The sequence below is a fragment of the Bison bison genome, unplaced genomic scaffold (assembly GCF_000754665.1).
Source record: "Bison bison bison isolate TAMUID 2011002044 unplaced genomic scaffold, Bison_UMD1.0 scf7180017864370, whole genome shotgun sequence".
NCBI lineage: Eukaryota > Metazoa > Chordata > Mammalia > Artiodactyla > Bovidae > Bison > Bison bison.
The window spans coordinates 4,379,404-4,392,215 of record NW_011494942.1 but is presented as its reverse complement, the minus strand read 5'-3'; the positions used below and the strand labels follow the sequence as shown (position 1 = coordinate 4,392,215).

The 12,812-nt window shown below is 39.2% G+C and overlaps 1 protein-coding gene across 4 annotated transcripts in view; it reads right to left on the bottom strand.

Annotated features, from left to right (window-relative positions):
• Positions 1–12,812, bottom strand: part of PLEKHA5 (pleckstrin homology domain containing, family A member 5) — a 260,819-nt gene that overhangs the window by 26,422 nt on the left and 221,585 nt on the right. For all 4 annotated transcript variants that reach the window (XM_010855923.1, XM_010855922.1, XM_010855920.1 and 1 more), the window contains 2 exons: positions 12,106–12,186; positions 11,821–11,970 (listed from right to left, as the gene is read on the bottom strand). In XM_010855923.1, coding sequence (XP_010854225.1) covers positions 11,821–11,970; positions 12,106–12,186 — 231 coding nt within the window. The remainder of the gene's footprint in view (positions 1–11,820; positions 11,971–12,105; positions 12,187–12,812) is intronic.

Here is a 12,812-nt window from a genome sequence, read left to right as displayed (position 1 = left end):
CTGCATTGCAAGCAGACATTTTAACCTCTGAGCCACCAGGGAAGCCCCAATCCTAAAGGAAATCAACCATGAATATTCATTGGAAGGACTGAAGCTGAAGCTGCTATATTTCAGTTACGTGATGCGAAGAGCTAATTCACTGGAAAAGACCCAGATGCTGGGAAAGATTGAAGGCAGGAGGAGAAGGAGTCAACAGAGGATGAGATGGTTGGATGGCATCACCGACTTGATGGCCATAAGTTTGAGCAAACTCTGGGAGATAGTGAAGGACAGAGATGCCTGGTGTGCTGCAGTCCATAGGTCACAGAGAGTTGGACACAACTTAGGAACTGAACAACAACAAATGAACCTAGTTCAGCTAACTAATACAGTGAATCCTGCTTGTAGAGACTTGACAGAGGTACTTCCCACCTATACTTTTCTTCTTTGGGGAAAAGAAAACTATCCCTAAACCTCAAACCAGAGAGAAAACTTTCATACTTAATCCTTAACCACATGTAATCTATTTAATACAGAATAATTCTACAAGTGCTCAACAATACATTGTCAGGAAGGATAAAATGAGGGTAACAGACTCATCATCCTAAAAGATGATGCTGTGAAAGTACAGTTCAATTCAGTTCAATGGTTCAGTCATATCCAACTCTTTGCGACCCCATGAACCACAGCACGCCAGGCCTCTCTGTCCATCACCAACTCCTGGAGTTCACCCAAACTCATGTCTATTGAGTCAGTGATGCCATCCAACCATCTCATCCTCTGTTGTCGCCTTCTCCTCCTGCCTTCAATCTTTCCCAGCATCAGGGTCTCTTCCAATGAGTAAACTCTTGGCATCAGGTGACTGAAGCATTGGAGTTTCAGCTTCAACATCAGTCCTTCCAATGAACAGCCAGGACTGATCTCCTTTAGGATGCACTGGTTGAATCTTCTTGCAGTCCAAGGGACTCTCAAGAGTCTTCTCCAACATCACAGTTCAAAAGCATCAATTCTTCAGTGCTCAGCTTTCTTTATACTCCAACTCTCACATCCATACATGACTACCGGAAAAGCCGTAGTGTTGACTAGACGGACCTTTGTTGACAAAGTAATGTCTCTGCTTTTTAATATGCTGTCTAGGTTGGTCATAACTTTTCTTCCACGGAGTACGTGTCTTTTTATTCCATGGCTGCAATCACCATCTGCAGTGATTTTGGAGCCTAAAAAGATAAAGTCAGGCACTGTTTCCACTGTTTCTCCATCTATTTGCCATGAAGTGATGGAACCGGATGCCATGATATGAAGGAACTGGATGCCATAATATGAACAAAGCTAGTGGAGGTGATGGAATTCCAGTTGAGCTATTTCAAATCCTAAAAGATGATGCTGTGAAAGTGCTGCACTCAATATGTCAGCAAATTTAGAAAACTCAGCAGTGGCCATAGGACTGGCAACAGTCAGTTTTCATTCCATTCCCAAAGAAAGGCAATACCAAAGCATGCTTAAACTACTGCACAATTGCACTCATCTCACATGCTAGCAAAGTAATGCTCAAAATTCTCCAAGCCAGGCTTCAGCAATACATGAACCGTGAACTTCCAGATGTTCATGCTGGTTGTAGAAAAGGCAGAGGAACCAGAGATCAAATTGCCAACATCCAATGGATCATCGAAAAAGCAAGAAAGTTTCAGAAAAACATTTATTTCTGCTTTATTGACTATGCCAAAGCCTTTGACTGCATGGATCACAACTGTGGAAAATTCTGAAAGAGACTGGAATACCAGACCACCTGATCTGCCTCTTGAGAAACCTGTATGCAGGTCAGGAAGCAACAGTTAGAATTGGACATGGAACAACAGACTGGTTCCAAATTGGAAAAGGAGAATGTCAAGGCTGTATATTGTCACCTTGCTTCTTTAACTTCTATGCTGATTACATGATGAGAAACGCTGGGCTGGATGAAGCACAGGCTGGAATCAAGATTGCTGGTAGAAATATCAATAACCTAAGATACGGAGATGACACCACCCTTATGGCAGAAAGTGAAGAAGAACTAAAGAGCCTCTTGATGAAAGTGAAAGAGGAGAGTGAAAAAGTTGGCTTAAAGCTCAACATTCAGAAAACAAAGATCATGGCATCTGGTCTCATCACATCATGGCAAATAGATGGAGAAACAGTGGAAACAGTGGCAGACTTTATTGTTTTGGGCTCCAAAATCACTGCAGATGGTGACTGCAGCCATGAAATTAAAAGACACTTACTCCTAAAAAAAAAAAAAAAGAAAGATGCTTACTCCTTGGAAGGAAAGTTATGACCAACCTAGACAGCATATTAAAAAGCAGAGACATTACTTTGTCAACAAAGGTCCGTCTAGTCGACACTATGGCTTTTCCAGTAGTCATGTATGGATGTGAGAGTTAGAGTATAAAGAAAGCTGAGTGCTGAAGAATTGATGCTTTTGAACTGTGGTGTTGCAGAAGACTCTTGAGAGCCCCTTGGACTGCAAGGAGATCCAACCAGTCCATCCTAAAGGAGATCAGTCCTGGCTGTTCATTGGAAGCACTGATGTTGAAGCTGAAAGTCCAATACTTTGGCCACCTGATGCGAAGAGTTGACTCACTGGAAGAGACCCTGATGTTGGGAAAAATTGAATACATGAGGAGAAGGGGATGACAGAGGATGAGATGGTTAGATGGCATCACTGACTCAATGGACACGTTTGAGTAAACTCTGGGAGTTGGTGATGGACAGGGAGGCCTGGCGTGCTGGAGACCATGGGTTCTCAAAGAGTCGGACACGACTCAGAGACTGAACTGCACAGACTCAGTGGCAGTCCAATAATGTAAGGAGATGGCATTGCCAGGCCGACACAGAACCTCTTTTGTAGAAAAGTTCAGAGGGAGACCAAAGCTGCTGTGTGTGTGCTCAGATGCTCAGTTGTGTCTGACTCTCTGCAACCCTGTGAACTGTAATCCACCAGGCTCCTCTGTTTATGGGATTCTCCAGGCAAGAATACTGGGGTGGGTTGCCATTTCCTCCTTCAGGGGATCTTCCTGACTCAGTGACTGAATTTACATCTCCTGTGTCTCCTGCATTGGCAGGCAGATTCTTTACCACTGGGCCACCTTGGAAGCCCCAAACTGCTACAGAGGCAACTAAATCTGAGAATATTTTAGAATGGTGGGGAATTCTTGTCCTTCACATAAAAAACAGATCTACAGGCAGCCTACTTTACTAATATTCTAGGGGTGAGGAAACACAATATAGTTTGAATTTCCCTAACCTGGAGAGTCCTGCCATTCCACTGTACCAGTGCCGTTATCCTGCTGTACCTGTTTCTGCCTTTCCCTCTGGGCTCCTCCAGCATGATTACGTGTGAGTAATAACACAAGTCTATAGGAAGCAGCCAGCAACAGGAAAGCACTGGCCCCATACCAGTCCTCCCAACACCTGGCCAAGCATTTCATTAAAGAGTTTAGTGGCTTATCCGAGTACAAGGTTAAAATCTTTAAATGTGACATTAGCATTTTTTGTCAAGAAGATAATATCTAGGTACACTAAGGCAATTAAAAGGGGTGATGAGTTGCACATATACAATTATCTTAAAATCACAGGCACAAGTCAGGAAACACAGCAGTGCTTTCAATAAAGACCTGGACTTTTCAAGCCATATAGTTAAGAGGATGAGATAAATCCTGTGATTTAGAACCACATGGATGAACCTCATAATGTTAAGAGAAGCCAAATAGTATATCCTATATGGTTATACTTTAACAAAGTCCAAGACAGGCAAACTTAATATACAGTTTAAAAGTCAGGTAGTCACTTTTTGGGGGGAGGAGGCAGTCATGGAGAAGAAAGCATCCCATTAAAATGCAATGCCTCAATAAGGATGTTGGCCACGTCTGTGTGGTTAATTTGTGTACTTTTCTGAGAAAATGTTCTACTCTAACAAAGGTTTAAAAAGAAATTGCATGTGCCTATATGGACTTGCTACAAGGATGGCAGAAAACTTTTTTAAAATTTGACTCCGTCTAAGTTTACAGCATGGAACAAGTAAATTTTAATAGTGGTTACTTCTTTACAGTCTATACTGAGATAAGATTTGGCTACTGTAGGGGGAAAAAACCCAAACTTTAAGTAGGTCTGCAACATTCAGAGGCAGTGAAACCCAGACTACCAAAAAGAGATGAAAGAGAATTTTAATATGTAACTACAGAGCCACAGCAGCAACATATTGTGGGCTTTATTAAGAAGGGATTAAGACTGATGATTCATTTCCAAGTTTTTAATATAATAAGAACTTTCCTTTCCTTGTCCAGAACCAATGGCAATTTATAACAGAATCTACCCATGGGAATAGTTACACAGTATGATACACATGAATGTAAATGTTATTTATTACATTATGCTTAGAGCTAATAGACTGGTCTGCTTCTGGTTTGCCTCTCAAGCAGTGTTCCTGAGTTCTAATCTAAGAAATGTTAATCCACTATTCTACTTTTTATTAAAAAAAGCATAAGAAATTGGCAGTAGATTTTGCTTCAAAATAGAGATGAGGGAGTAATACAGAAATTGTAATTATTAGCTTCTTTTTGTCTTTCCATAGTGTCCTTTGGACAGCAAGGAGATCAAACAAGTCAATCCTAAAGGAAATCAACTCTGAATATTTACTGGAAGGACTGATGCTGAAGCTCTAAGACACTGGCCACCTGATGCAAACAGCCGACTCATTATGCTGGGAAAGACTGAGGGCAAGAGGAGAAGGGGGCGATAGAGGATGAGATGCTTGGATGGTATCACTGACCCAAAGGACATGAGTTTGAGGAAAGGGAGACAGTGAAGGACAGGGAAGCCTGGCATGCTTCAGTTCATGCGGTTGCAAAAGGTTGGACATAGCAACTGAACAACAACAAAATTAGCTTCTTAAGCTCCAATAACTCTTCATGTTTAAATATTACAGATTAAGGTCCACAACTACACCTTGGAAAATTAAAATACTGCAGTACTTAAATCTGGCTTCCCTGGTAGCTCAGCAATCCACCTGCAACGCAGGAGTTGTGGGTTCAATCCCTGGGTCAGGAAGATCTTCTGTAGAAGGAAATGGCAACCCACTCCAGTGTTCTTGCCTGGAAAAAGCCATGGACAGACGGGCCTGACAGGCTACAGTCCATGGGGTTGCAAAAGAGTAGGACCTGACTCAGCGACTAAACAGCAAATAACAATTTAAATTTACCATTATGTTTCGGTGATTAGGCACACAAAATATTGATTTTGACCATTACAACCCAATGATAACAATTCTGTGAACTGGGTATCAGAACTAGCTGATATTTGAGATCAATCAAAATAAAGTTAATGTAATTTCAGTTTTACCTTCAGGATGTAGGGATTTCTTGGCATAGATATTAACAATGTGTTTAGAATTTGAATAATTTTTTAAAAAATAACATTTTAAATGATTTTATACTTACCTTAGTATATAACTGCATCAGAGATAAAAATCACTACTTACTAAACACATAACATATCTTATTATACTATCTAATAATAACTAGTATATTGGCTTTTTTAAGCTTAAAAAGATGTTACAAGGGACAAATTCAAACTATATAAAGTGAGGCTCAACTAAATCAGGTATGATTATGGAGCTACCTTAATTTTAAATATCTAGTTTATGATAACAATTATAGTCATTTTACTTTTTTGGCTACTTATAATCTTTAACTTACTGGCTAGTTACAATCTTGAACTCATATATTTAGTTTCTCCTCTAATCTTCTCTTTGAAATAAAATAATATTCCATCTCAAAGAAAATGGTTGCTTTTTATTGTACAAATTGAAGACATAATGAATTTTTCTAATAATAAAAGTAGAATAGAACACAAGAAAAGATAAAAAGATCTAATATGCTCCCCCTTTGTTAGCAGTTTTGTGGATTATTTTTTTAATCCTCCTTAGATATATACAACGGAAATTTCCAAATATAAACAAATGTAGCCAACAAGCACCCAAATGCAAAAGTTATCAATACATGATCAATCTGGTTTCATCTATAGAATCCATTTTCCATCCCCATGGGATCATTTCAAAGCAAGTACCAGAGATTATATTGTTTCATTTATAACCACTTCAGAAAAGGAACAAAAATGAAAAAGATAAACAGATAAATTCTAATGAATTTTAATAACTAATATGCTTCCCTGTTGGCTCAGATGGTAGAGAATCCTCTTACAATGCGGGAGACCTGGGTTCAAGCCCTGGGTTGGGAAAATCCCCTGGAGAAGGGAATGGCTACCCACTCCAGTATTCTTGCCTGGAAAATCCCATGGACAGAGGAGCCTGAAGGGCTACATACAGTCCACGGGTTCTCAAAGAGTCAGACACAACTGAGCAATTGAGCACACACATGTATTTCTTTTAAAATATATTTTTAAAATCATTTTATTTATTTTTAGCTGTGCTGGGTCTTTATGGCTGTGTGGGCTTTCTCTAGTTGCGGCCAGCAGGGGCTACTCTATAGTTGTGGTGCTCGGGCTTCTCACTGTGGTGGTTTCTCTTGCTGCAGAGCACAGGCTTTAGAGCAAAGGCTCAGTAGTTGTGGAATCTTCCCAGACCAGGGATTGAACCTGTGTCCCCTGCATTGGCAGACATATTCTTAACCACTGGACCACTAGGGAAGTCCTAAAAAATATTTTAAACTGTAACAATTTCCCTGTCTATTCCTTTGCTACTTATTTGTTGAAGAGAATGGGTTACTTGTTCTGTAGAATTTCTCCAATGCTAGGCAATGGCACCCCACTCCAGTACTCTTGCCTGGAGAATCCCATGGATGGAGAAGTCTGGTGGGCTGCAGTCCATGGGGTTGCTAAGAGTCGGACATGACTGAGCGACTTCCCTTTCACTTTTTACTTTCATGCATTGGAGAAGGAAATGGCAACCCACTCCAGTGTTCTTGCCTGGAGAATCCCAGGGACAGCGGAGCCTGGCGGGCTGCCGTCTCTGGGGTCGCACAGAGTCGGACATGACTGAAGCGACTTAGCAGCAGCAGCAGAGTCTGTTAACTGAATTCCTGTGGTATTGTTTAGCTTGTGCTTGTGTTTTCTATGTTTCCTATAAACTCGTAGTTAGATGCTGAGGTTTGCTGAGATTCAGACTTGATTTTTGATTCCCCCAACCTCACGAATGTTGCTGGGTACTTTCCACTGCAGCATTTCAGGAGGTTTATCACCCCTGGCTGCCTCTGTTTCTAGGATATTGTATTACAATCATGAAACAACCAGTGTATTTAAAAGACATCATGAAATCTTTCAAAGTGTACTTCATGACAATCCATGTATGTCAATAGATCTGTTAAAAAAAAATCACATTTTGCTATAACTATAATTCTCAGTAGCTCTGTGTGATACGGAGAATGGAAAGATGAAGATATTTCAAGTGCAGGCTTCTCTTCAAGGTGGTTTATCTGTCCTCTTCCCCAGCCCGTTAAACTTTATCCATTCTAGTCTAAAGTCTCCAATGACTTAAGTCCCTCCCATGCAGAATCTGGTCTAGAACATAAATTTAAAGTTACTGGAAGTCTATACAAAATGCTCATTCACTGTAACTCTGGGCAATCTCTCTGTTTCATTTTTCTATTTTTAACACAGTAGTAATAGTACCCCTGCGAAAGGGTTCTTAAATGACTTAACTATGTGTGAAAACACTTATAATGGAATCTGGCACCCAATAAACTGCTCCAGAAATATTCACAATGTTTACTACTATTCATATATTGGTACTATTCTGCCATGGCTAAGTGCATAAGCCATCTACTAGCATGATTCAGGACGACTGGGGTGCTTTATAGTTGTTTTCTTTAAATTCCAACTTTATTTTTATTTACTTGTTCATGTATTTCTTTGGTGCCAAAACCCAGGATTGAACCATGGAATTCCGACTATAGATGTTTGAGTAAGAGAATCTAGATTTGATTTCATGTTTCAGAAAATACAAATTCTGTAACTACTATGAGTACAGTGGAATAGAAAATACAGAAGTCCTAGAATAAAAAAATCCTAGGGACTTCCCTGGTGGCCCAGTGGTTCAGACTTCACCTTCCACTGTAGGGGATGTGGATTCAATCCCTGGTCGGGAAGCTAAGATACCACATGCCTCAAGGCAAAAAAATCCAAACATAAAACAGAAGAAGTAATGTAACGAATTCAATAAATACTTTAAAAATGGTCCACATTGAAAAAAAAAAATCTTAAAAGTCCTGGGTTTAGGTGTTGATCTGTTTTTAATTGGTTATGTCACTTTGGAAGTCGTTTAACCTCTATGAACCTGAGCTGCTTCTTCATCTGTGCAGTGGAGGTAATGAGAATGAAAATAACATGGAGATAATTACTACATCTATTTTGCACAGTATCTGCTAAAGGATCAAACCGGATAATATATGTACATAACACAGAAATACAAATATATTTTGCTACCATTATTGGATGAACCCTAAATTCTCATCTAAGGTATGTGAAGAGCATCTGCTTTATCTGGCTCCTTGAGTTGTCAGAAAGAATAAAAGCAACACTGCTGAATGAATAAAGCATGAGAATATTTCTCTTACAATCAGAGATAAAGCCTAAATGTAAACTTCCTGAGCAAGGTGACTGGAGCAGATGCTTAGCCCTCTGTCCACCTGATTTCAAGGCACTGTGGCCAACTCCACGTGTGCCAGTGTTCATGGTCAATTAACTAGGGCGCTTTGGACATGCCGGTGAATTAAGGACCCTGGGGCGACTGTGACCAAGGAGTGAGAGACAGCCCAGCCTCCCCACCTCTCAGTGGGAAATCTAGAAATATTTAGCTCCTTTCCTCAGAGGGTCCCTACTACTCCACAGTGGTGACCAACTCAGCAGTGAACCTCCACTGGCTCTTCTACCCACCACTCCCCTCACCCCGCCCCGTCTCATTCTCTCCCTCCATCACTTTCATTTCCTGGAAACAGCTCCCAGGTCCTCATCCCAGGCTCTGCTTTCAGAAAAAACCCAAACTAAGACAGCAACATGCTGACAATTTTCAAGGGATAACTGACCATTACAATAATCCTTCCCACTAATTAGGCTTAGGTCAAAAAGGAGTAGAATAAAGTAAAAAAAATAAAAAAAATTAAAAACAAAGAAAAAAAGAAGCAGAGGCCAGGAGATCACATAAAGACATCATGTGCTTTAAAGCACACTCACGCGTGAGTGTGTGTGTGTGTGTGTGTTAGATAGGATTTAGAGAGAAGAGATGCTGCATCAAGAATTAAACACATAGGCAACACTGCTTTACATGTTTATCATGTATTAAATCTTGGTTTTAATACCTCAGTAGCCAACCAGGTGAGATGATCAAAGCTTTGCTCTATGGAAGCCTAACATCATACCTTATATATTTTATATCTCAGGACCTGGATTGGAACCAATGCCCCAAAAGCAACTGTTAAAGAACCAGAGGAATCCTTTGGGATTCTGTTGGCAGATATATAATTCAAGTATGGTCAACATCCAGTGAGTTCCAACCATTTGTAGCCCTAAGCTACAAATATGAATATGTTTACTTAAAGGCACAGATAACATAGTTTGTAGTCTATGCATTTTAAGACCTTAGAAGAACATATTGAGGGTCTGTAAATGACCAGTGAATAATGCTGAAGACAAAGGAAAAAAAAAATCCCTGGAAAGTGATCATATGTGATAACAACCAGAAAGTGAGATACTCAAAAATGATTATTTCTTTGAACGTATCTGATAAACTTCCATCAGGACTGGAGGTATCTTGGGAGAGAGCCTACAGATGAGATTTAAGTTACGAAACCTATTTGATAAGGGAAGAAATAATAGTTCAATTAAACACTACACATCTCTAAAACTTTTTATAACAGACACGAAATTGTGAAATAGTTTCCAACTTAATTTTGATTTGACTCAGATTGTCATACAAATTCCAAGCTTTTCATTAACTTGGCACTGACAGCTTAACCCCTCTTTCCCTTCCTTATCTCGTATTTCCCACCCTGGACTCCAGCCAGCTACTCAGTTCTATTTCTTGCTTCTCCAAATATGCCCTTCACATTCTCATCTGTCGGGTCTGGTTCAGAGCGTTTTGTCCTGTATGGGCTGCCCTTCACTTCACCTTTCTTCCAAATCCTACCCGTCACTGATGCACTAAATGACTACTTCCTTGTTGATAACATTTATGATGATATTAGAAAAAGCTATGTAGATCTAAGGCTTCAGGGCTATGGATAGAAGACCTGGAGTTGACCTCTAGGAGGCATTGCATTCGATTGGCTTTATAACGCTGGGTAAGTCATTCAGTTCCTTCATCACAGTTTTTTAATTTGGCTGCAGTGGGTCCTAGTTGTGTCATGCAGGATCTTACGTTGTGGTGCAGGCGCACTTGCCCCGCGGAATGTGGGGTCATAGTTCCTTGATCAGGGTTTGAACCCACATCCCCTGCATTGCTCTGGACCATCAGTAAGTCCCTGATTTATCACATTTTTAATGCACATACTATCTTGCTGAATGCTAGAGTTACAAAGGTGAATAAGATATGGTTCTGATTTCAAGGAGATCACAACTGCAAGGATATTAAATTCTTAAAATATCTATATATGCCAGTGTATAATTAAGAAACTCAGATAAGATAATGGAAGTAACAGCATTCTTGTTTGTTTGTTTTAAAGAATGCTCAGATGCTTCAGTTGTGTCTGACTCTGTGTGACTCTATGAACCTTAGCCCACCAGGCTCCTCTCTCCATGGGATTCTCCAGGCAAGAATACTGGAGTGAGTTGCCATTTCCTACTCCAGGGAGGGAATCTTCCCAACCCAGGGATCAAACCTGTATCTCCTGCACTGACAGGCAGGAAGAATAGGTATATTAAATATAAAGTACTTAAGAGTCACAAAAACCAAGTTATGATTTATATAAAACCATGGTATATTCCTTTAAAAGTAGTTTGTGTTTGGAAAGTGAATTTAGTGTTTAGAATGGATGCCATGTTGAGAGTCTGGTAGCTTCCCAGCTGGGAAAGACCTCTCTTAGTTACGTTATACTGTCTGAGGACTTTCTTCAAAGGTAGCTGCTCCCTAAACAGCCCACGGAAGGTACACACAGGGGTGTGTTTGCAGTTCTCTGTAACAGATGGCTTTTTTCCCTTTCAAAGGGCTGCCTGGGCAGGTGCTCTTACTATGTTTAGAAATGAGTACGTCATAGGATCTAAAGCAGACTCTTTAAACTCATAAAACACTCAATTTATAAACTCTTAAGTAAGACTTTTAGATTTGGTAATCCCAGGAGACTGTTTATTATAAAGTAACTGGACTATGGGTTAAAGGTTCTGCTAATTATATTTCTTACTCAAAACTATCATCTAACTTTAGATCACACTGCAGCTGTAAAATGGTAATGCTGGCGGCTTCTTAAAAGCATTTCTCGGGAGCCTTTAATTGAAACGGCTGGTTCAATGAATCCAATTATCACCTTCCAAAAATTATTCTAACATGACATTTATTTTCCTAACAGCAGCAACTTTTAACATTATAAAGAACTTTTCATCTTCATAATATATAAACAGGTGTGTTGACATTCCCTGTAAAACTATTTCACAAAGAACACAAGGTCCACTAATTAAAAAAACAAAGACCACCCTTTATTTTTGTTAGTCTTAATTAAGAGCAACAAATTAAAATTTTGTAATAATAAAGAAAAATTCTACAGAAAGCCCAATTAAAATGATATAAATTAAATAGAAAAAAAAAAAAAAAAAAGAACTGCATACCATTCTGGTGTTTACCAGGAAGGAAACTCTGCTACTTACTGCAGTGGCTCGAGAGAGTTCACGACATGTGCTGAGCAGTCCGTTTTGTAAATCGTCCCTCTGAAGCACCACGGTCTGAATGGCTGCTGGGTTATCTGCATTCATTTCTATCTCTTGGCTGGCTGACAGCAAAGCTTGCTCAAGCGTGTACTATTATAATAAAAAAATGATTACACTTAATGTTCTGCATCATCGAATTAATTCTTTTCTACTTCAGTTATCAGTGTCCTGATAATCATCATGTAAAGTAACATCAGTTGTAAATAATAAACATAATCGTCCTACTTTCTCCTTGTGGAGCTGCTGAAGTTTCTCCTCCAGAGCGTGTACCACTTTATCTTGCTCACACAGTCGGCTTAGCTTGGCCTGCGTTACAGAGAAGATGTCTTTTGTTAGCAGTTTTTAATTTTTCCTGTAATTGGATTTAGGCATAACCAAAAAACCCCTCACATTTAAAACAGCCAAGGAATAGCTTATCAGGTCAATCTTCATTTCAATCAATAAAATTAAAATTAAAATATAGAATACAGAGATAGGACGCTTTAAAAAATGCATATAAAGTGAAAAAGCATTTTTTACCATACTATTTAACTTACACAATTCAAAATACTCTTAGTAACCAGGCAGTCTCCTATGACTTCAGCAAATCATTTTAATGTGGTTAAGATATTTTCTCTACAAACTTCTGGAGAGTTTAAGTAACTTTTGCAATCCTTAATTAACACACAGACTGGATTCTCTTTTTATATTTTTAAAATTATGCTTTTATGTTCTTCAGAAAAAATCGCTTCTAACTATAATAATACAAGTAAAAACATTGCTAATGGAGAAAAATGACTTTCAACAATTTTAATGTTTTAAATTCTTGATAATACCTCAATTTTTTAATTATAAAACATGAGAGAACACTTTAATAAGACTTCGCTCCTTCAATAAACCAGTTCATCACATATCTGAAAATAAAAACCCTGGACAAACAGTAAATATATCCC